Source organism: Cricetulus griseus, chromosome 5, assembly GCF_003668045.3.
Source record: "Cricetulus griseus strain 17A/GY chromosome 5, alternate assembly CriGri-PICRH-1.0, whole genome shotgun sequence".
Taxonomy (NCBI): domain Eukaryota; kingdom Metazoa; phylum Chordata; class Mammalia; order Rodentia; family Cricetidae; genus Cricetulus; species Cricetulus griseus.
In genome coordinates, this window is record NC_048598.1 from 97,703,055 (window position 1) to 97,728,457 (window position 25,403).

The window sequence follows — 25,403 nt, forward strand, 5'->3', positions numbered from 1 at the left end:
TCCTGGAACTGGTGTCTTTCCTTTAAAAGGGTCCTTTGCATCTGCATGCAGACTATGTAGCCATGGAACCCTTGGCTGACTAGGGTACTGCCTGAGGGCATTATGCCAGGTGGCAGGGGCAGGCCAGCATAATGCCTGAATCCTTACACAGTCTCTACTATAAGTCTCTGATTCAAATGACAGGATCCTGGGGCACATGCTCTAGTCACTGGGCCCATCTAGGTGATGTCTCTCCAGATGTGCTTTTAAAGTACAATCACTAAATTCTATCTCCTAGTCCTTCAGGCATACTCAATGCCAGTGGGGACCACACATAAGAATCATCAAAATTTCACGGCAGTTTGCAATATCAGACCACAACAGGAAAAGGAGAAAGCATACAATGAATATTTCATTTATTAATACACAAATAAATGCAAGAAAATAAGTCTTAGGAACCAAAACATACAACTGTTAAGCAAGATGGTCAAAACTATGTAGACCACAGGATATTATTGAGCTCCTTCTAGCATATATGTATTTCCCAAATATATATTTCTCCGGGTTTGGTATGCACCAAGTTGAAAACATATTCAGAAATAAAAAGAAATGTAATCACTTTCAAACAAAAATGTTGTAAAACGGTGGCTGGGCATAGCAGGGTTGGTGCTGTAGTTCTCCGAGCTAAGGGAATCATAGAGCATCATCCTAACTTGATTAGTGTCAATAAGAGCATGGGGGTCATGGTTGTGGGACAGTTATTTCTTCTTTTATTAAGAAGAAGAGCAACTAAGAGTCCAGTGAGTTTCATAACTAGCTTGCCATGTTTCTCAGATTTTTGTATGTTAATATGAAAAAGCAAATGGTGAGTACAAAGCATCAGAAGTCTGAGTCTCCAGAAGCTTCCATCTCTCAATAACAACTGTATATAGGCCCTCACTTTTGGCAAAAAGGGCAATAATGTTGTAGGGCGGAACCAAATATATGAGTTACAATATTTTTAGGCTGAGGTATCATTATGGAGACGAAACATTTCCTGGAGAACTTTCTTTAATCATGGATTGCACAGATGTGTCTGCGGGAATCATACAGACCTGGTTTGTTCCTTCTGCAGCGATAGGTGATAGAAGTCTCTGGATCTTATTGTCATAGTTCTTCCTAAAATGAAGTTTATTAAGCAAGCCCAAAATAATCATAAGGAGTTTATATCGCCCAAAGGGACGATATGAGATATAAAAAAACCCCTAAAGCTTTCCTTTACCCAGTGAAAAGTTCCATCTGGGGAAGCGAGTATAGTCAAATCTAAATATCCTAGCAGTCACATGAAATAAAGAGCATTTTTAAGCTTGCTAACTATGAGTATAGGCAGTAGTGTCTGCTTTGAGTACAGTTGATAGATATTAGACACTATCTGTCTTCCCAGGGTCTCAGTATCCCTAGTAATCCTATAATCCATTGACTATAAGTATGACATGTTAAAGAAAAGATCGTGGAAAAGTCATTAATGGCTTCCTAGCTTTTCCTGGCAAGATATTGTTGGGTTATTATTATACAGGGTACCTGAGTCAAAAACATGTCTCTGGTTGAGGGTTAGACTAGAAGCCTTGGACATGATTACTTGTCCTGAGATATGAGTTGTAACTCTAGTAGCATCGTATATATAGCCATGCAACCAGGTTCTATAGAATAAAAAGTGAAGTCCCAGGTATGCCTGGTGATGTTGCAGATAAGAACTGTGAGGTTGAAGGCCTTCATGGAGCATGAAATTCAGACTTGCCTGTGAGTTGCTTTTTAAAAACATTAGGGGTAAGTTCTGACATTTTTAGCTCACTGGACAGAGGATGGATGCACACAAAAGTATTGGCCCCAGGTGAGATGGTGTGTTCCTCTAGGTAGTAGATACACTCTGTATTAGTCTAAATACTCCATAGGAAGGAATCAGTGGGTACAAAAACTCCATCCTGAAGTTTCCTAGGCAATAGTTTTATTTGAAAAGCTGGTAATACATTGTTTTTAGAGACTAAGAGCACAATCCATGCTCAGACCAAGAGGTTTGCCCTGGGCACAATAGAGACTTATAGATTGCAGTTTTTGTTCCAAATCCTGTAGAAAGGGGCTGAGAATTTTGAGAGATCTTGTTGGTTTCAGCTGGTCTCTTCAAACAAAATTTTAGCTGTGTGTTTTTTAGTGTCTGCCAATACATTTACAAATGAAGGCCTGAAATCAGTTTGTGATTAGTAGCTAGTCTATCAGACAAGGCATTTTCTTTTCTTTTTCTTTTCTTTCTTTCTTTTTTTTCAAGGCAGGGTTTCTCTGTGTAGCTTTGGTGCCTATCCTGGCACTCGCTCTGGAGACCAGGTTGGCCTTGAACTCACAGAGATCCGCCTGCCTCTGCCTCCCGAGTGCTGGGATTAAAGGCGTGAGCCACCAATGCCCGGCTCAGACAAGGCATTTTCAATCAATGTTTGTTGTTAAGTATTCTTTTAAGTTCAGTCTTAGGGCAGACTTCTTCAGATGGTTGGCATGATTTGAGGTAAGTGATATCTTCTGGTTCCTGGGTGTGAAGACTAAGGTCAGGCATCTGGTAACTATTGGTGGGGAAATGGGGCGTTGACAAATGCTGCCCTGTAGTGGGTAATGAAGAATTTGTTGTTCTCATCCCATCCTCCACTATCAATAATGAATGGTATTAAGCTACTTTCTTTGATTTTACAAGATTTCCATGTTATGGGATTGACATGTCCATCAAATTGGCAAATACTGGGTTGTTCTTCTGTCTCTGTGTTAATAGTTTCTTCTAAAGGAGAAGCTCTGTTCAATCTTTGTTTAGTATTTAACTCAGCATGCAATTGCAATAGTCTTTTCAAGGGGTATGTTGAGTTGTAATAACTTGGCTTTAAGCAGTCCAATCCATCTTATAGCTACAGAGCTATAGAGCATAGAGCTTTTCTAGAAGGAATATGAGTAGCTGGATGATCAGAAACATAACAGTTCAAGGGTCACATTGAGTTAATTTTGTGGTAATTGTGAAGCTTATTTATTCAATTTTTAGACTCATATAATCATAAGTAGTTGGCTAACATTGGTCAAGATCACATTTTTCCTGGCTGAGTTTTCTTTGATTAAAACCTCACTATAGTTTGTAGTTTTGCTCTTGCCTCTTTCTCTCCATCTCCTTTATTCTTTTGCCAATACTGTATACATTCTTTTTGGATTTCAAGACAGGGTTTCTCTGTGGTTTTGGAGGCTGTCGTGGAACTAGCTCTTGTAGACCAGACTGGTTTCCAACTCACAGAGATCCGCCTGTCTCTGCCTCCCGAGTGCTGGGTTAAAGTCGTGTGTCACCAGCCCCTCAATGCTACTGTATATACATAGTTGATTGTTGGAGCTTTTGTTGTAAATATAGAACTCACATTGTGTCGATGTGTGCACTATTTTTCCTATTTCTTTGAGCATTCTGAGTGTTTCTACTTTGCATGTAGCTTTGGAATGAGCTTTCCTTTATAAATGGTTAGGAATTTTCTTTGGATTATACTCAGTATTTGCTTCCAATAGTCCATAAGCAATATCTTAATACTGGTGCATCATTATCCTAAGGGTCAGTTATTTACTTCTTTATTTATTTGATTTTGTTGTTGTTAATTTGTAAAAGTTTTCTACTGTATGTGATAAAAGTACAGTAGGTCTTGGTAGATGGTTCAGCACATACTCTTCTTCGGGATAACCTGAGTTCCTATCCTAAAACTAGAGTCAGAGCCAGGCAGTGGTGGCACACGCCTTTAATCCCAACACTCAGGAGGCAGAGGCAGGTGGATCTCTGTGAGTTTGAGACCAGCCTGGTCTAGAGAGCTAGTTCCAGGACAGCTTGGGCTGTTATAGGGAAAACCCTGTCAAAAAAAGAAAGTCAGGATGTTCATAACCTCCTTCTGCTACTCTATATCCAAGGGAATTTGACACCCTTTTCTGTCGTGTGTCACCTCTGTACACAAGGAAGACATTCTCTCACACACACATGCACATAAATGGAGATAAATGTGTTTTCTAAAGTGCTTGTGACGTAGAAAACAATTGATGGAAAACAAGTTTTAGGTGTATAATAAAAATCATACAATGTTCCCTTAAGAATTGGTTCTCTTGTATTTGTTTTTAAGGGTTGGGAGCCCCACTAAACTCCAAGCTAAATTCCACAATATATTTGCAGAGGACCTAGTACAGATGAATGCAGGCTCTGTGATTGCTATTTCAGTCTCTGAGAGCCTCTATAATCCCTTTTTGTTGATTCTGTGGGGCTAGGTTTTCCTGGTGTCCTTGACTATGTTGATATATTGTTTATAATGTAATAAAGCTTGCCCAAAGATGAGACGGCATAGCCACACACAGCCATAGAGACCAGGCAGTGCGGTACATACCTTTTGATTCTTTTATTCTTTTTTATTTGAATTAGAAACAAGATTGTTTTACATGTCAATCCTAGTTCCTACTCCCTCCCCTCCTCCCCTACCCCCCCCAACTAAAACCCTACCTATCACACATCCCTTCTGCTCCCCAGGGAGGCAGAGGCCTTCCATAATAGGGGGTCATCAGAGTCTATCATATACTTTTGGATAGGGCCTAGGCACACCCCCCATGTCTTGGTTCAGAGAGTATCCCTGTATGTGGATTGGGCTTCCAAAGTCTACACCTAACTAGGGATAAGTACTGACCTACTATAGGAGGTCCCATAGATTTCTGAGGTCTCCTCACAGAAACCACATTCCTGGGGTCTGGATCAGTCCCATTCTGGTATCCCAGTTATCACTCTGGGACCAAGAGCTCCCCGTTGTTCAGGTCAGCTGTTTCTGTTGATTTCAGTAGCCTGGTCTAGAACCCTTTGCCCATCATCACTCGTTCTTCTCTGCAACTGCATTCTGGTTCAATTCAGTGATTAGTTGTGGGTGTTGGCTTCTACTACCACCAGCTGCTGGATGAAGGCTATAGGATGGCATATAAGTCAGTCATCAATCTCATTATCAGGGGAGGGCATTTAAGGTAGCCTCTCCTCTGTTTAGATTGTTAGTTGGTGTCATCCTTGTAGATCTCCAGAACTTTCCCTAGTACCTGATTTCTCTGTAAACCTAAAATGTCTCCCTCTATTATGGTATCTCCTTTCTTGTTTTCTTCTATTCTTCACCTGACTCAACCTTTCTGTTCCTTCATGTCCTCTGCACCCCTCCTCTTCTCCCCTTCTCATTCTCCTAGCTCTCTTCCCCCTCCTCCCTTGCTCCCAATTTGCTTAGGAGACCTAGACTCTTTCCCTGTCTCTAGGGGATCAAGTATATCTCTCTTAGGGTCCTCCTTGTTTACTATCTTCTCAGGCAGTGTGAATTGTAGGCTGGTATTCCTTTATCCTATGTCTAAAATCCACATATGAGTGAGTACGACCACCTTTCTCTTTTTGTGATTGGGTTACCTCACTCAGAATGGTTTCTTCTAGGTCCATCCATTTTCCTGACAATTTCAAGTGTCCATTGTTTTTTTCTGCTGAGTAGTACTCCATTGTTGAAATGTACTATATTTTCTCTATCCATTCTTCGTTTGAGGGGCATCTAGGTTGCTTCCAGGTTCTGGCTATTACAAATAGTGCTGCTATGAACATCGTTGAACAGATGTCTTTGTTGTATAAATGTGCTTCTTTTGGGTATATGCCAAAGAGTGGAATTGCTGGATCTTGTGGTAGACTGATTCCCATTTTCTTGAGGAACTGACAAACTAATTTCCAAAGTGGCTGTACAAGTTGGCACTCCCACCAGCAGTGGAGGAGTGTTCCCCTTTCTCCACATCCTCTCCAGCATAAACTATAATTGGTGTTTTTGATTTTAGCCATTAAACAGGATTGAGTAGGTATCTCAGAGTTGTTTTGATTTGCATTTCCCTGATGGCTAAGGATGTTGAACACTTTCTTATGTGTCTTTCATCCATTTTATATTCCTCTATTGAGAATTGTCTATTTAGGTCTGTACCCCACTTTTTAATTGGATTTTTTTGTGTTTTGGAAACTCACTTCTTGTGTTCTTTGTATATTTTGGAGATCAGCCCTCTGTCAGATGTGGGGTTGGTGAATATCTTTTCCCATTCTGTGGGCTGGCGTTTTGTCTTCCTGATTGTGTCCTTAGCCTTACAGAAGCTTCTCAGTTTCAGGAGGTCCCGTTTATCAATTGTTGATCTCAGTGTCTGTGCTACTGGTGTTATGTTCAGGAATCGGTGTCCTGTACCAATTAATTCAAGGGTATTTCCCACACTGTCTTCGAATAGGTTCAGTGTGACTGGATAGATGTTGAGGTATTTGATCCATTTTGACTTAAGTTTTGTGCAGGGAGAAAGGCTTGGGTCTATCTGTAGTCTTCTACATGTTAGCATCCAGTTATGCCAGTACCATTTGTTGAAGATATTTTCTTTGTTCCAGCGTATATATTTGGATTGTTTGTCAAAAATCAAGTGTGTGGGTTAATATCAGGGATTTTCAACTCTATTCGATTGGTCTACCTGTCAATTTTTGTGCCAATACCAAACTGTTTTCAGGACTATAGCTCTGCAATAGAACTTGAAGTCAGGGATGGTGATGCCTCCAGGAGTTCCTTTATTCTACAGCATTGTTTTGGCTATCGTGGGTCTTTTGTTTTTCCATATAAAATTGAGAATTGTTCTTTCAAGGTCTGTAAAGAATTGTGTTGGGATTTTGATGGGGATTGCATTGAATCTGTAGATTGCTTTTGGCAAGATTGCCATTTTTACTATGTTGATCCTACCTATCCAAGAACATTGGAGATCCTTCCATTTTCTGGTGTCTTCTTTAATGTCTTTCTTTAGAGACCCAAAATTCTTAGAGTACAAGTCTTTCTTTTTTTTTTTTTTTGTTTTTTAGCATTACCCGAAGGTATTTTATGTTGTTTGTGGCAATTGCAAAGGGTGATATTTCTCTGATTTCTTTCTCCATGAATGTATCTTCTGTATATAGTAGGGCTACTGATTTTTTTGAATTAATCTTATATCCTGCCACTTTGCGGAAGGTGTTTATCAGCTGCAGGAGTTCCCTGGTAGAGCTTTTGGGTCACTTAAGTAACTATCATATCATATGCAAATTGTAAGTTTGACTTCTTCCTTTCTGATTTGTATCCCCTTGATATCCTTTTGTTGTCTTATTGCTCTAGCTAGAACTTCAAGGACAGTATTGAAGAGGTATGGAGACAGTGGACATCTGTGTCTTGTCCCCAATTTTAGAGGAATTGCATTGAATTTCCCTCCATTTATTTTACTGTTGGCTGCATTGAATAAAAATATCCCATATAGAATGAAACATATGAACACTTGGCTCTCATTGGTAGCTTTCTTTGTGGTCCTTATTGGAATCATTATTAGGAGAAGTATTCAAGGTTTATATTATTGTTTGGCAAACCTGGAATGAAGGTTATTGCACATGTCAAACATATGCTGTTGTTCTGAGCTTCACCAATGTCTTCAATTATTTTTCTAATCAATATCACACTTCCAGAATGCAGTGACCTATGATGATGTGCATATCAGCTTCACTAGCAAAGAATGGGCTTTGCTTGATACTTCCCAGAAGAATCTCTACAAAGATGTGATGCTGGATACTTACAGTAACCTTGCTGCTATAGGTAAGACTGAATTTCCCTGCAACTTTTAAAATAAGAAGACAACTGTTTCTTGGTTATTGGTCCTCTTCTGTAATTTTGAAAATGCTGCAAAATGTGTTGAAAAAAAATTAAGGATGATTCTTAGGGTCACTGAATATAGTAATTCAAATTTTGTGTACTTTCCAGTAATATATCATGCATTTTCTGGTACTATATTGTAGGCTACAAATGGGAAGCCCATAATATTGAAGAACATTGTCAACAATTTAGAAGACACAGAAGGTAACTTTCTGTTCCAGACGGATGTCTTCAGCACTGTGAACACAACCAGTTGTGCACTCCCTGGTCCAATTCTAATGGGGTGTGTGGGATTGGGGAACGGGAAAGTTAACTACCCAACAACACTAATTATGAGACAGGAAACACCATATAATGCTGGGAGGAGGGCTCCCAGCAGATACTGAGAAGCCACTGTTTATTGAAGAATCCTCTTAAATAGTTCCTCAAGAGCAGGGGCAGTACCAGAAAGCATCTATTATCAGTTATATAGCTGATATCCAGTGATTCTTTTAAATCAAGCCTCGCCTAAACAGTTCCTAGTCAGGTAGACAGAGTTCTCAGCCCAGGTGTGGGCCTACTCAATGCTTAGGCCCATAGAGATGCAAACTAGGAGGCATTCTCCACTGAGGTTATGCTGTTCAGTGGCAAATCAGCTAGCATCTGCAATACAAAAGATGCTAGGGCTTCCAGACGTCTGAACCCCAAGAATTTCTCTAATGGAATTGTTACCGCTCCTGACAATTTTCATGTGCAAACTAACACAGAAGAATTTTAGTGTGTCTTGGAAGTTTTAGGAATGAGTAACAGTGTACATAAGTACAGCTTTAAATGTATTGATTATTAAATTTTCACAAGACCATGTACCTCAATGTCCTATAGCTGATTTCTATTAACAAGACTTTCCGAAGACAATGCATTAATAGATATCACCGTTTTAATTATAGCCCTATGAGAGATAGGCTGTAGGTCTGTCAATCTATTAGTTTCATACCAATGTGATATGGCAAAAGACATACCTGATGATTAGGTGATAAGTACATGTCTAAAGCTTTCTAATAAGCAAGTAATCCATATTAAAGTTAGTATTACTGAAATACTTGTGGTGAGTTACCAAAGTATATTGAGAGTGGCAGTTTATGATAGTTAAGAAGGTGGTTATGGAGAAACTTTAATACCCATATCTCTATGAAGAACAAAAATTAAACTGGGTGAATTATGGAAACCTTTAATTTGATATTTTTTCTTTATTAGTATATTATGTCAGTATTGAAAGAAGCCAGGTGTGCATAAAGAATATAGAAAGAATAGCAATGTACATCTCTCCTAGAACAATTAGAAGATATCTAGTAGTCCCCAGTTGGAATAGACTTTCTGAATATAAGTTTACCATTCAGTTTTTCTATCTTCATTTGTAATATATCACCTCATACCACCACGGAAACTCCTGTTAACACAAAAAGCAGAAATACTTGTTTATCTTTGTTCACTTTGCAAATGTAGTGTGTCTTACAGTATAAGAGAATGTTATGAATATAATCACCATGTAACTCTGAGTTCTTCCACATCCCTTGAATTACATGGAAAAAGCTTATATGAAAAAGGGTATAAATGTGACCCATGTACTAAGTCTGACCATTACAGGTACATGTGAAAGAAACTATTATGAAGGAGCCCTATTAATGTAAACAACCTGGTAAAATCTTAAGATCTGACTCCTCTTTAAAATTAGATCAAACTGTAAAATTAAGTCATATATATAAAAACATTTATCAACATAATGAATGTGGTAAAGTATTTACATGTCCAATTATCTTTGCAGGCTTAAAAGAAGACATACTGAAGAGAAACCCTACAAATGTAGTCAATGTGGTAAAGCCTTTTCACAGAGGAGTTACCTCCATGCTCATAAAAGAACCCATACTGGAGAGAAACCCTATGAATGCGATCAATGTGGGAAAGCCTTTTCACAATGTAGTCATCTCAACACTCATAAAAGAATTCATAGTGGAGAGAAACCCTTTCAATGTAATCAATGTGAGAAAGCTTTTGCAGATCAAGGTTATCTTAAAAAACATAAAAAAACTCATACTGGAGTGAAACCCTATGAATGTAACCAATGTGGTAAAACCTTTTCAAAACCTGAGAGTCTCCGAATACATAAAAGGAATCATGCTGGAGAGAAACCCTATCAATGTAATCAATGTGAGAAAGCTTTTGCAGATTACGGTTATCTTAAATTACATGAAAGAATCCATACTGGAGAGAAACCCTATAAATGCAGTCAATGTGGGAAGGCCTTTTCACAACAGAGTCATCTCAACATTCATAAAAGAACCCATACTGGAGAAAAACCCTACGAATGTAAGCAATGTGGTAAAGCTTTTTCAAATTGCAGTGGTCTTAAAACACATGAAAGAATTCATACGAGAGAGAAACCCTATGAATGTAATCAATGTGGGAAAGTGTTTTCACACAGGTCTAGTCTCCGGACACATGAAAGAACTCATACTGGTGAGAAACCCTTTGAATGTAATGAATGTGGGAAAGCCTTTCGAAAACGCAGTGCTCTCCAAACGCATAGGAGAACTCATATTGGTGATAAACCCTGTGAATGTAAGCAATGTGGTAAAACTTTTTCAAATAGCAGAGGTCTTAAAATACATGAAAGCATTCATACTAGAGAGAAACGCTATGAATGTAAGCAATGTGGGAACGTGTTTTCACACAAGCCTAGTCTCCAGATACTTAAAAGAACTAATACTGGTGAGCAACCCTATGAACGTAATGAATGTGAGACAGCTTTTCCAAAACCCAGTGCTCTCCAAACACCTAAGAGAACTCCTACAAGGGAGAAACCCAAGCCGGACAGTGGTGGCGCATGCCTTTAATCCCAGCACTCGGGAGGCAGAGACAGGTGGATCTCTGCTAGTTCGAGACCAGCCTGGTCTACAGAGCCAGTTCCAGGACAGTCTCCAAAACAATACAGAGAAACCCTGTCTCGAAAAACTGAGAGAGTGATTGAGAGAGAGAGAGAGAGAGAGAGAGAGAGAGAGAGAGAGAGAGGGAGAGAGAGAGAGTCCCTTTGAATGTAAGCAATGTTGGAAAACCTTTTCACAACATAGTCATCTTCAGATTCATAAAAAAAACTCATACTAAGGGAAGACATCCAAGGTGCATCTGAAGCCACTCAGTCTAGGCAAACACAAGCCATCCACTTGTGTCCTCAACACTGTGGCTGGCAGAAAGACAATCAGCTCATATGATCATACTTTGTTCATGCAGTCACAAGCTAACCCCAAACCAGCCTGGGGGTTCAAATCGTGGCATGGCAGGAAGGCATCTTGGGCCCATCTGATGCCACTCTGCTCAGACAGGCTTTAGCCGCCCCCAAGCCAGCCTGGTTCCTCCAATTTTGCCATGGTAGGAAGATTTCTGTGGGTCCATATGATGCCACATGGCTCAGGTGGGCACAAGCCACCCATAGGCCAGCCTGGATCCTCAAGACCTCTGCTGACAGGAAGACATCCAGCACTCATCTGATTCCACTTGACTCAGGCAAACACAGGCCACCTCAAGACCTGGGCTGGCAGGAAGACATCCAAGGCCCAAGCTGGCACTAGGCATGTGGATCCAAATATGATAAGCAAGTATGTGGTAGGGAAAGAAGCAGAATGGTCCATGTATTGTAGAACAAGACCTGGCAGATGCAAAGGTGGTAAGTAGTAGACATGTGGGAGCCCTTGCCACTCAGTGACTTCATGACATCCAGGCCTAGGCTCCTGCCAAGGGCTATCTCAGGGTCCATGATCCTCTCAGAGCAAGAATCAGTGGCCCTCTAGGGTCCATGTTGTCACCAGTGGCCATCTAGGTGTCTAAGAGCCATGATGATCTTGGTAGAGTCCTGACAGCTGGGGCCATTGTGTGTTCCAGTCCTGAGCTGCTGCTGAGTGCCATGTGTGGGTGGGTCCATAGCCCTACAAGAGCCAGGGTCTGAGTTGACACCTGTTGCTCTTCTTGCAACTGAAGGCGGTGTGGGTGCCTGGAGTCTGGTATGCCACCTGGGACCATATTGGTGCACAAGGGCCATAATGCATCTGGGATCTTCAGATCTAACTGGCATGTGATACTCTGATTCTATTGTGACATCTGGGCCAGAGCTGCAGCTGAGGGCCATGTCTGGGTCAGTGACCTTACTGAAGCTGGGATATATTCTGATGGTTGTGGCTCTAGATGCCACAACGGTCATGTGGATTCCTGGCCGTCTGGGCTTTCCTCTGGGGCCATGTTGTTACTTGTAGTAGTTTGAAAGTTTTTGGCTCCCATAATCTCATAGGGAGTGGAATTATTTGTTGTAGTGGATATGACCTTGTTGTATAAAGTGAGATATTTTCAATGCAACCTTTGAAGTTTCTTGTGCTCAGGATAACCACCACTGTCTCATCAACTTCCTGTTACTTTAAGATGCAGGACTCTTAGCTGTCTCTCCAGCACCACATTGCCTGCATGTCACCAAGCTCTGTGCCATGATGATAATGGGCTTCAGTCTGAAACTGTAAGCCAGCCACCCCAGTTAAATGTTTTCTTTATGAGAGCTGCTCATGATGTATCTTCATAGCCATAAAAATCCTAACATAGATAGAAGATGGTGCCAGAATTGGGGTATTGCTGTGATAGGCCTGACCATGTTTTTGGAGGAATTTGGTATTTTGGGGTTTGGAAAGCAGGAAATACTTTAAGCACTGTTTAATGGGCCATACTAGGGGGTGCATGGAAGACAGTGGTGCGAAATGTAATTTGATGAACTTTGAGGGGCTCACTCAAGCGTTTTCTGAGAATTTTCGTATCTTCTTTAGAAAGATCATTCTTGTTACTGTTTTGCTGAAGAAAATGCTGCCTTTTGCCCTTATCTCAAGAGTCTCCCTGAGCCTAAAGTGAATAAATTTGAATTAATTCCATTGGCAGAAGAAATCTCAAAGAGCCCGGTATAGATTCTGTCATGTAGTTATGAGTGGTAACTAATGAAGATTTATAAGGAAGAGGAGCAAGCTGAACAGGTAAACTAAATTACAAAATGCAAAATTTAAGGAGAAAGGGAACACCAAAAGGTAAAATGGAACTAAGTCCTGTGTTCAAAGAAATAAAGAAATGGAATAAAGGGAGTGGTGATTTCAGGGAAAGATCCTACCCAGCTGTTTCTAACAAGGAAAAAAGGAATTAAAGAAAATATCAGAGCCTAATATGGTGGTTCGAGCTGTTAATCCCAGCACTCTGGAGGCAGAGACAGGCAGATCTCACCCAGCTAAATTTCCAATTTGTGAAAAGTAATTTAAGAAATGCTTAGAGAAGGCTGTGTTGTTGAACAGTTTGATCCCAACACTGAAAAGTCAGCAGATGATGGATCTCTGAGTTTGAGGCCAGCCTGGTCTACAGGGTCCAAAAACAAGGCAGTGTATGTGGAAAACAGAGAGCTGGTGAAGATGTAATTGAACATGAGGGGCCATGTTCCAGCCCCAGGAAGCAGCAGAACCTGGCAACTTTGGTAATGTGGCTCAAACTTTTGAGTTGAGAGTAGAAGAAATGGGTTATGGAAACAGTCACTATGCTTAAGGAACGTCAGTGAGGCCAGGCATGTATCAGGATTCTGCTTGAATGGAGTTGAAGCCTGGATTTACTTGGAGGACCCAAGATGTTAGAGGTGTGAGAGTCATGGGATACCTGCTGAGGAGAGCTGCTAACGGAGTGGAACTAGTCCAAGAAAAAGAAGTGTGTTGCCATCAACAAAGCTGAACAAGAGATGGTGTTTTGACGCAGAATTTGGAGTATGCCCACCTGGTTTTTGGTCTTGTTTTGACACTATTTCCTCACTATTCTCCCTTCCCTACATTTTGGAATGGTAATGGATATTCTAAGCCATTATATGTTGGAAGTATGCAATCTGCTTTTTGATCTTGATTTTACAGGGGATTACAGTTAAGAGACTGCATGGTCTCAAGAAAAACTTTGAACTTTGGACTTCCAAGCATTGATGAGACTGATAAACTATGGGAACATCTGTAGTTGAACTGAATGTACTTTGCACTGTGACATTGTTAAAATGTTTATAGGAGCCAGGAGGTAGAATGTGGTGGTTTAAATATATTTGCCCCCATAATCTCATAGGGGGTAGCTCTATTAGGAGATATGGCTTTGTTGGAGGAAGTGTGTCTTAGGGTGGTAGGGGTTTGAGGCTTCCTATACTCAGGGTACTGTCAAGTGTTTTCAGTTAACTTCCTTTCACCTACAAGATATAGGACTCTTGGTTCTAGCACCAGTCTGCCTGAACACTGCCATGTTCCCCATCTGATGATAATGAACTTTATTCTTAAACAGTAAGTGAGCCACCCTAATTAAATGTTTTCCCTATAAGCATTTCTATGGTCACTAGGGAAATGTCCAGAGATCCACAAGGATGACCCCAACTAAGAATCTAAGCAATAGTGGAGAGGCTACTTAAATGCCCATCCTCTAAAATAAAATGACTACCTTAAATGCCATCCTAGAGCCTTCATCCAGTCGCTGATAGAAGCAGAGATTCAGAGCTAAGCACTGAGCAAAACTCCTGGAATCCAGTTGTAGAGAGGGGGAGGGATGATCAAAGGGGTCAATGCCATGCTGGAGAAACCCACAGAAACAGCAGACCTGAGCACCTGGGATTGCACGGACCCCAGCCAGATAGCTGGAGAACCACCATGGGACCAAACCAGGTCCCCTGATCGTGGGTGTCAGTTGAAACGCCTGGACAGTCTTTAGGGACTCTGGCAGTAGAACCAGTATTTATCCCTAGTGCATGAATGGATGTCCGGGAGCCCATTGCCCATGGAGGTATACTCTCTTAGCCTAGATACACGGGGTAGGGCCTAGGCCCTGCCCCAAATGACTTAACAGTTTTTGGTGGTTCCTAATGGAAGGGATCATCCCTGTTGAGTGGATTGGGGATGGGATGGGCAGTCAGTTGGGGCTGATGGGAGGCTGGGAGGGAATGGGAGGCTGGGAGGGAACTGGGATCAATATGTAAAATATGATTGTTTCTAATTTGAATAAAAGTATTGCCATGGTCACCATGTCTCTTCTAAACAATAAATTCCCTAAGACAGTATCTAAATCTTCACTGACACAGACAATGCCAATCTGGGAAGCCTTCATCACCACCTGGGGCCATGGTGACATCCAGACCTTAGCTGCTGCTAACCATCATATCTTGGTCTGTGTTGCCACCAGGAGCGGCACAGAGGCCCAGGGTCTGGGCCACAGTCTGTGGCCCTGTTGTAGTCTGTGGGCCATGCCACAGCCAGGGCCATATTGATCTAAGTGACCTGTGCTACCACCCACAGCAATAGTGTCATCTGGTCTTGGGAAGCTACCAAGGACCATGTCTGAGTCTGTGGCCAATGACAGCCAGGTTCTATGATATCATGGCTCCTGATGTTCTGGGGTCTGCATCTGGGGCCATGATGATATCTGAGGGTTGTACTCTCACCAGAGCCATGCTAGCCTGCACCACCACCATGGGATATTAAAGTGGGAAATTACCAATACAGAGCCAAGTAGAAATATAAGTGTATTTAATAGGGAAAAGCCTTACAGAGCGACCTAGCCAGATGGCATGGCAGCAGTCTGTATGCAAGTCGAAAAGGGGCAAACGAAAGTGAAATGCAGCCCTGACCCTCTCACCCCATATCACCCTGACCACACCTGCAGACGTGGCTACAGGTTCCCCTACAGGACATGGTTACATAATGGACCCAGATTGCTGCTGAGAACCATGTCTGGCTTCATGGTCCTACCACATCCTGGGCCTGTGTTGAAGTCTATGGCCCGTGTTGCCACCAAGGGACAAGTAGATGCCCAGGGTCGGGTCAGTCGCCTGAATTCATGTTGAGGCTGGGGCTATGCATATCTGAGCTGCTTGATGTCTGGGCCAAAGCTACAGCTGAGGACCACACCTGTGTCCATGGCGCTGCTGCAGCAACAGTCTATTGATGTCTGATGTTCCTGTTACCATAGAAGAGCAAAGAAAATACAAGGTGTAGTCAGAGATAGGCTAATAATTGGTAGTTTATTAGGGGAAAATACTCACACAAGGGAACCAGTTACCAGGTTTGAACTTTAGCAGGACAGATCCACAAATGCTTTCCAGTTGGCTCAGCCTAGTGGGATACCTGAGTACACAACTCTTATTTTTTTTCTTCCAGATTTTTTATTTGAATTAGAAACAAGATTGTTTTACATAATAATCCCAGTTCCCTTCTCCCTCCCGTCCTCCCCTACCACCACCTCCCTGACTAAAACCCTACCTATCACATATCCTTTCTGCTCCCCCTGGATTGTGAGGCCTACCATAGGGTGTCATTAGGGTCTACATATCTTTTGGGATAGGGCCTAGGCCCACCCACCCGGGTCTTGGCTCAGGGAGTATTCCTCTATGTGGAATGGGCTCCCAAAGTCCACACCTATGTTAGGGATAAGTACTGAACTACTACAGGAGGTCCTGTAGATTTCCGAGGTTTCCTCAATGAAATCCAAGTTCCTGGAGTCTTGTATGGATCAGTCCACTGCTTGTATCCCAGCTATCAGTCTGGGGAGCAAGAGGTCCCTGATGTTCAGGTCAGTTGTTTCTGTGACTCCCTTTTCCTTTTCTTTCTTTTTTTTTTTTGAATCTTTTTTTTTTTATTAGTTCAAGTTAGGGAACAAGCTTGTTTCACATGTAAGTCCCTTCTCCCTCTGCCTCCCCTCACTCCCATCTCTCCTCCCCCACCTCTAACCTACCCCCCACCCCATCCCCCCACCACTCCCCAGGAAGGGTAGGGCCCTCAACGGGGGCTCTGCAAAGTCCCTTCTTATATCAGGAAAAAATACGAATCCACTACCAGAGGCTCCCTGGAGTGCAGAGTCCTTATTGACATCCATGTTCAGGGGTCTGGATCAGTCTTGTACTGGCCTCCCTGACAGCATCTGGGGTCCATGTGCTCTCCCTTGTTCAGGCCAACAGTTTCTGTGGGTTTCTCCAACCTGGTACAGACCCCTTCTTTCTTCATTCCTCCCTCTCTTCAACTAAGTTCCCGATTTCGGCTCAGTGTATATCTGTGGATGTCTGTCTCTGCTTCCATCAGTCACTGGATGAGGGCTCTAGGATGGCATAAAGAGAAGTCATCAATCTCATTTTAGGGGAAGGGCTTTTAGGTTATCCTCTCAACCATTGCCTGGATTGTCAGATTGTGTCATCCTTGTAGGTCTCTGGAGATCTTCCTAGTTCCAGATCTCTTCTCGGACCTATAATGGCTCACTATAATATGGTATCTCTCATCCTGCTCTCTCTCCTCTATTCTTCCCCCAACTCATTATTTCTGCTCTTCCATTTCCTCTCCTCTACTCCTCTTCTCTTGCTCTTATTGTAGCAGCTCCCTCCCCTCTACCCTCATGCTCCCAATTAGTTCAGGAGTTCATGCCACTTCCATTCCTGGGGACCATTTATCCCTTAGAGTCCTTCATGTTTCCTAGTTTCTTTGGTGAAGAGGATTATACGCTGGTAATCCTTTGCTCTATGTCTAAAATTCATATATGAGTGAGTACATACTATGTTTGTCTTTTTGTGACAGGGTTACCTCACTCAGGATGGTAGTTCTAGTTCTACCATCTTCTAGTTCCATCCATTTGCCTGCAAATTTCAAGATTCCATTGCTTTTTTTGCTGAGTAGTACTCCATTGTATAAATGTACCACATATTCTCTATCCATTCTTCAGTTGAGGGGCATCTAGGTTGGTTCCAGGTTCTGGCTATTACAAACAATGCTTCTATGAACATGGTTGAACATATGTCCTTGTTGTATGAACATGCACTATTTGGGTATATACCCAAGAGAGGAATGGCTGGATCTTGAGTTAGACTGATTCCCATTTTTCTGAGCAACCGCCATTATGAGTTCCAGAGTAGTCTTACAAGTTTGCACTCCCACCAGCAATGGAGGAGTGTTTCTCTTTCTCCACATCCTCTCCAGCATAGACTGTCATGAAATTAAAAAGTGGGGTGCAGAACTAAATAGAGAATTCTCAACAGAGGAATCTGAAGTGGCTGAAAGATACTTAAGAAAGTGCTCAAAATCATTGGCCATCAGAGAAATGCAACTCAAAATAACTCTGAGATACCACCTCACACCTGTCAGAATGGCTAAAATAAAAAATACCAATGGGAATCAGGTGTTCATACAACAAGGACATATGTTCAACCATGTTCATAGAAGCATTGTTTGTAATAGCCAGAACCTGGAAACAACCTAGATGCCCCTCAACTGAAGAATGGATTGAGAAAATGTGGTACATTTATACAACGGAGTACTACTCAGCAGAAAAAAGCAATGGAATCTTGAAATTCACAGGCAAATGGATGGAACTGGAAGGAACCATCCTGAGTGAGGTAACCCAGTCATGAAAGGACAAAGATGGTATGTACTCACTGATATATGAATTTTAGATATAGAGCAAAGGATTGCCAGACTATAATCCTCTTCACCAAAGAAACTAGGAAACATGAAGGACTCTAAGGGATAAATGGTCCTCAGGAAAGGAAGTGGCATGAACTCCTGAACTAATTGGGAGCATGAGGGTAGGGGGGGGGGAAGGAGCTGCTACAATAAGAGTAAGAGAAGAGGAATAGAGAGGAAATGGAGGAGCAGAAATATTGAGTTGGGGGAAGAATAGGGGAGAGAGAGCAGGATGAGAGATGCCATATCAGAGGGAGCCACTATAGGTCCAAGAAGAGATCTGGAACCAGGGAGATCTCCAGAGACCTACAAGGATGACACGATCTGACAATCCAGGCAATGGTGGAGTGGACCCATCCCATGTGAAGGAGGGATGGGGGTGAGGGGAGGGAGAGGGAGAAGGGACTTACATGTGAAACAAGCTTGTTCCTAACTAGAACTAATAAATAAATTAAAAAAAAAGTGAGTGGCACTATTAGTAGGTGTCGCCATGTTGGAGTATATGTAGTGTTGTTGAAGAAACTGTGTCGATGTGGGGGGGGCTTTGTGGTTTCCCATGATCAAGCTATACCTAGTTCCACCCACTTCCCATTGCCCTGAGGTAATTTAACTCTCAGACACTCCTCCAGCACCATGTCTACCTGCATGGCGCCATGTCCCATCTTGATGATAATGGACTAAATCTCTGAAGCTGTAAGCCACTCAATGAACAGTTTTCCTTCATAAGAGTTTTCATGGGAATGCTGTTGCTTCACAGCAATAGATTATCCTAAGATGGTGGGGCTATGTGGCTCCATCATTGGAATCAGCTGGAAACAATGAGACAGGAAAATGCTCGTGTCTTGCCATGGACCTCTGTCTCCAAGGATCTGGAGAGGCAGATACATAAACACACACACACACACACACACACACACACACACACACACACACACACACACACCAAAACTCCCATAAACAATTAGGATGCCAATAAAATGCATGTTGTGAGCTTGTGAGCTTACACACTACTGCCTGGATCCTCACAGTGTCATTCAGGACACAGGCTCTGCTTTTCATTTGGAGGAAGCAGAACAGCCTGTGTAGCCATCTAACTTCTACCCAGATTCCAAAGTTCTTCCTTTCAGGTGGCACGAAGACTGATCTGGAGCTGCCTGTGACAGTTGGAAACTGTAGATGACATGTTAAGGTGAAGACTGTCATGGGAGAACTGGGCATAAAGACTCCTGTTGTTCAAATTCTTATTGATATCATGGGCCAGGATTGCATGCAGTCAATTGCTGTCACCTGTCAGCATCTGTATCTGAAGGGCCTGTTTCTACACCTTGCTCATCTGCAGCTTCAGCTCTGTGTGGAGGCAGGGCGTGGATGATGCATCCCCAATAGTCCATGTAAGGAGACAAACAAGTGAGTTTGTAGAGTTGAGTGACATAGAGTCAGGAGAGACACACTCAGCCCCAAGAAGAACCAGAGGGAAGAGGGAATGTATAGAAGCCCTTGAGGCCCTGAAAGAGCAGAGCAGCAATCCTCAAGCAGGTGGCACATAAGCCATGTCCCTGCCCCAACCATTATGAGTAGACATGTGCCTCAGCCCCTATTGCAGTCTCTGTGGCCCTGGATTGCATAAGCCAGAAGAGCCACGCTGGTTTGTAAGACAATGTCAGTTGGTATATGTGAAATATATATATTTAGCAGGTAAGGGCTAAAGTCCCCAGTGCTAAGCACCACCAAGCCCTCATCACCTGTGCTCAGGAGCAAAGTATCTGAAGGTCTGAGTCCTTGCTTCATAGCCAGGGGGTTTCATCCCTATAATTGTCATCAGATTCGCATGGAACCTAAAGTAATCCACTGAGGAGGAAGTGCAGCAGTACCCTTCCCTGGCCCCTCCTTACTCATTCTGTCCCTCCTGCTCGCCTCCTTTGCCACTCAGATTGAAGTTAAGGAGCTCCCAGCAAGAAGATGCAGCCTGGACTTTTCCTGACTCTCTGTCAAAGTAGCCATGAGAAATCTTTAAATCTGGAAGTGCTCTGTAGGAACTCAGAGAAGCAAGATAGGCCATCAGTTCCCAGAAAACTCTTACCTCTTAAGCACGACTCCCAGAACACGTAGCTCATGTCTGCCTCCTCCAGGAAGTACTCCATCCCCTGCCCAAACTCATTGTGTCTCCCCCTGGAAGATATATTTCTTGTTGTTTTACATTGGGACCAAAGACCAGCTTCCTTCTGGCTCTCCCTGACCTCTCTATGCTTCAGTCTCTCTTCAAGTAGGCTGATTCATCTTGCCACCATGTCTATGGTTGAACCGTAAAGGCCCTGAATGAATGCCCCACAGGCCAACACTAGTGATATCACAGGAGATGCCAGGGCTCTCCAGGATACAACAGAATGTCCAAGTATGAGACTGCTGTTGGCACATGGTAACCACATGGTAACTACCATACTTCAAGTTGACTTTTCCAGGAGCCACTCCTAGGTCACAGGAGACACCCTTCAACACTCCCTCCTTTCAAAGGTAGATGTATCTCTGCTTCACTAGAAACGTTTCTTCTTTGTGGGGTGTGTAGTGCTCACTTTCCAAACATTGTGTAGGAATGAGTCTTCCCCACCTTAAGATTCGTACTCAATGAGATAAACAGGCTGCTGGGAAATTAGACAGGATGGTGGGCAAGCAAGATGAATCCTCTGAAGTAAACAACCTGGGGAAAATCCTCAGAATGTTACATAGGGGCTCTCAAAACAAAGGGAAATCACAAATGTAGTGACTAAACTTTCTGCCAGAGCCTTGCAGAGGCCACTCAAGGTGTGAGGATGTTAGTGAAGACGAATTCAAATCCCTCCCCTCACTGGAACAGATGTATGAGTTCTGAACCATTGTCTCCTAAGTGTGCTTCCTGTGCCCCTCCCTGAATCTCAGACTCCATGAGGGCTATTTGAGTGTGTCTTTCTGATGTTGAATTCCTCAGCCAGTAAGGGGGATTGTCAACCTGATTTGGACATAGGATCTTGTAGCGGTCAGGCATTGAGGTGACACTGAAGTTTATTATGTTCCCCAGGGCCAGTGAATTTAAGTGTCTGAGGATCCAAGGGTGTTCCACAGACCTGAGTATAAAACCAGGGAAGGCAAGGTTATTGAGCTCAAGTGTAGTACAAATAATCCCTCCCATTTTCATTTCTAGAGCTCGGTGTGACAGCTTTTCCTCAACTTGACTACATTAGGAATTAAGTAAAGTCAAAAGGATCAGGCACATCCACAAGTTAGTTTTTCCTCAATCATAGTATTGTTGTTGTTTTTGTTTTTTTTACTTTTTTATTAGAAAGAAAATTATTTTACATTTCAATCCCAGGTCCGTCTCCCTCCCCTTCCCCAACTAACACCCTACCTATCCCATATCCTTTCTGCTCACCTGAGAGGGTGAGGCCTTCCATGGGGGTCTTCAAAGTTTGTCATATTCCTTGGGGTAGGGCCTAGGCCATCCCCCTTGTGTCTAGGCTCAGGAAACATCCCTCCATCTGGGATAGGCTCCCAAAGTCTTTTCCTATGATATCGATAAGTACTGATCCACTACAAGAGTCCCCATAGATTTCCAAAATCTCCTCACTGGCACCCACCTTCAGGGGGTCTGGATCAGTCCCATGATAGTTTCCCAGCTATCAGTCTAGGTGTCAAGAGTTTTCCCTTGTTCAGGTCAGCTGTTTCTGTGGGTTTCACCAGCCTGGTATGGACCCCTTTGCTCTTCAGTCCTCCTTCTCTACATCTGGATTTCAGTTCAGTTCAAAGTTTAGCTGTGGGTGTCTGCTTCTACTTCCACCAGCTGCTGGATGAAGGCTATACGATGGCAAGTGAATTAGTCATCAATCTCATTATCAGGGGAGGGCATTTAAGGTAGCCTCTCCTCTGTTGCTTAGATTGTTAGTTGGTGTCATCTTTGTAGCTCTCCAGCCATTTTCCTAGTGCCTGATTTCTCTTAACTTATAATGTCTCCCTCTATTATAGTATCTCTTATCTTGCTCTCTTCTGTTCTTCCCTCAACTCAACTTCCCTGCCCCATCATGTCTTCCTCACCCCTCCTCTTCTCCCCTTCTCATTCTCCTAGTTCCCTCTGACCTCCCCCCATGCTCCCAATTTGCTCAGGAGATCTTGGCCCTTCCCCCTTCTCCAGGAGACCATGCATGTCTCTCTTAGGGTCCTCCTTGTTTACCAGCCTCTCTGGCAGCCTGGGCTGCAGGTTGGCAATCCTTTACTCTATGTCCAAAATCCACATATGAGTGAGTAGATAGAATGCCTGTCTTTTTGTGATTGGGTTACCTCACTCAGAATGGTTTCTTCTAGTTCCATCCATTTTCCTGACAATTTCAAGATTCCATTGCCTTTTTTTCCACGGAGTAGTACCCCACTGTGTAAATGTACCAGTTTTTTCTATCCATTCTTCAGTTGAGGGGAGTCTAGGTTGTTTCCAGGTTCTGGCTATTACAAATAGTGCTGCTATGAACATAGTTGAACACATGTCCTTGTTGTTGGAATGTGCTTCTTTTGAGTATATGCCTAAGAGTGGAATTACTGGATCTTGTGGTAGACTCATTCCCATTTTCCTGAGGAATCGCCATACAGATTTCCAGAGTGGCTGTACAAGTTGGCACTCCAACATGCAGTGGAGGAGTGTTCCCCTTTCTTCACATCCTCTCCAGCATAAACTGTCATTGGTGTTTTTCATTTTACCCATTCTGCCTGGTATAAGATGGCATCTCAGTTGTTTTGAGTTGCATTTCCCTGATGGCTAAGTATGTTGAACACTTTCTTACATGTCTTTCTGCCATTTTAGATTCCTCTATTGAGAATTGTCTATTTAGTTCTGTACTCCAATTTTTAATTGGAATGTTTGGTGTTTTGGAGACTAGCTTCTTGAGTTCTTTGTAAACTTTGGAGATCAGCCATCTGTTGGATGTGGTGTTGGTGAATATGTTTTGCCAATCCGTGGGCTGTCATTTTGTCTTGCTGACTGTGTCCTTTGCCTTACAGAAGCTTCTCAGTTCCAGGAGGTCCCATTTATTAATTCTGGATCTCAGTGTCTGTGCTACTGGTGTTATGTTCAGGAAGCAGTCTTCTGTACCAATTCATTCAAGGGTATTTCCTACTCTCTTCTAGTAAGTGCAGTGTGGCTGGATTTATGTTGAGGTCTTTGACCCATTTGGACTTAAGTTTTGTGTATGACGATAGATATGGATCTATCTGCAGTCTTCTACATGCCAACATCCAGTTATGCCAGCACCATTTGTTGAAGAGGTTTTCTTTATTCCATTGTATAGCTTTGGATTTTTTGTCAAAAATCAGGGCTTCATAGGTGTGCAGGTTATTATCAGTGTTTTCAACTTGATCCCATTGGTCTAACTGCCTATTTTTGTGCCAATACCAAGCTGTTTTCAGGACTATAGCTCTATAATAGAGCTTGAAATCAGGGATGGTGATGCATCCGGAAGTTCTTTTATTATACACGGTTGTTTTGGCTATCCTGGGTCTTTTGTTTTTCCATATAAAGCTCAGAAATGTTTTTTACAAGTTCTGTGAAGAATTGTGCTGGGACTTTGATGGGGATTGCACTGAATCTGTAGATTGCTTTTGGCAGGATTGCCATTTTTACTATGTTGATCCTACCTATCCAAGGACATGGGAGATCCTTCCATTTTCTGGTATCTTCTTTAATTTTGTTTAAAGACTCAAAATTCTTATGATACAGGTATTTCCCTTTTTTTGGTTAGCGTTACCCCAAGTTATTTTATGTTGTTTGTGGCAATTGTAAAGGGTGACAATTCTCTGATTTCTTTCTCATTGGATTTATCATCTGTATATAGTTGGGCTACTGATTTTTTTGAATTAATCTTGTGTCCTGCCACTTTGCTGAAGGTGTGTATCAGCTTTAGGAGTTCCCTGGTAGAGTTTTTTCCGGGTCATTTATGTGGACTATCAAATCATCTGCAAACAGTGAAAGCTTGACTTCTTCCTTTCCAATTTGCATCCCTTTAATCTCCTTCTATTTTCTTATTGCTGTAGCTAGAACTTCAAGGACATTGTTGAAGGGATATGGAGAGAGTGGATAGCCTTGTCTTGTTCCTGATTTTAGAGGAACAGCTTTGTGTTTCTCTCCAATTAGTTTGATGTTGGCTGTTGCTTACTGTATATAGTTTTTATTATGTTCAGGTATGTTCCTGTTATTCCTGATCTCTCCAGAACTTGTATCATGAAGGGATGTTGGATTTTGTCAAACGATTTTTCAGCATCTAGCGAGATGATCATGTGGTTTTTCTTCAGTTCATTTATATGGTGGATTACATTTAGAGATTATCAAATCTTGAACCAACCCTTCATCCCAGGGATGAAGCCTACTTGGTCATGGTGGATGATTTTTCTGATATGTACTTGGATTCAGTTTGCCAGTATTTTATTATTTTTGCATCTATGTTAGTTAAGGATATTGGTCTGTAGTTCTCTTTCTTAGTTGTGTCTTTGTGTGGCTTGGGTACCAAGGTAATTGTAGCCTCATAAAAGGAGTTTGGCAATGAACCTTTTGCTTCTATTGTGTGGAACAACTTGAGGAATATCAATATTAGCTCTTCTTTGAATTTCTGGTAGAATTCTGCACTGAAGCCATCTGGCCCTGGGCTTTATTTGGTTGGGGAGTTTTGATGACTTTTTCTATCTCCTTAGAGGTATAGATCTATTTAAGTTCCTTATCTGTTCTGGATTCAATTTTGGTAAGGGATATCTGTCCAGAAAATTGTCCATTTCCTTTAAATTTTCAAATTCTGTGGAGTACAGGTTTTCAAAGTATGACCTGAAGATTCTCTGGATTTCCTTGGTGTCCGTTGTTATATCCCCCTTTTCATTTCTGATTTTGTTAATTAGCATACTCTCTCTCTCTCTCTCTCTCTCTCTCTCTCTCTCTCTCTGCCTTTTGGTTAGTTTGGATAAAGGTTTGTCTGTCTTGTTGATTTTCTCAAAGAACCAACTCTTTGTTACATTGATTCTTTGAATTGTTTTCTCTTTTTTTGACTTTATTGATTTCTGCCATCAGTTTGATTATTTCCTGGCATCTACTCCTCCGGGGTGAATTTGATTCCATTAGTTCTAGAGCATCCAGCTGTGAAGTCAACTCTCTGGTGTGACTATACTCAAGTTTCTTCATGTGAGCACTTAGAGCTTAGTACTGCTTTCAAAGTGT

The 25,403-nt window shown here is 42.2% G+C and overlaps 1 protein-coding gene and 1 long non-coding RNA gene across 5 annotated transcripts in view; both read right to left on the reverse strand.

The window, feature by feature from the left end:
* Nucleotides 1-15,259: 15,259 nt before the first annotated feature.
* Nucleotides 15,260-16,640, reverse strand: LOC118238866. The gene is made up of 2 exons (XR_004770190.1): nucleotides 16,580-16,640; nucleotides 15,260-15,704 (listed from the first exon to the last, which is right to left on the reverse strand). It is a non-coding gene; the product is annotated as an uncharacterized LOC118238866 (long non-coding RNA).
* Nucleotides 16,641-16,778: 138 nt separating this feature from the next.
* LOC100766213 (zinc finger protein 431) overlaps nucleotides 16,779-25,403 on the reverse strand; it is a 60,950-nt gene continuing 52,325 nt past the window's right edge. The window contains exons 4-6 of one of the 4 annotated variants that reach the window (XR_004770026.1): nucleotides 20,271-20,359; nucleotides 19,195-19,537; nucleotides 16,779-16,838 (exon numbers count right to left, since the gene is read on the reverse strand). Coding sequence is in view for 3 of the 4 variants with exons in the window: in XM_035444945.1 (XP_035300836.1) it covers nucleotides 16,823-16,838; nucleotides 19,478-19,537; nucleotides 20,083-20,249 (243 nt within the window). In the remaining variant the exon portion in view is untranslated. The other 3 variants (XM_035444945.1, XM_027416917.2, XM_027416920.2) reach the window with 3 other exon arrangements.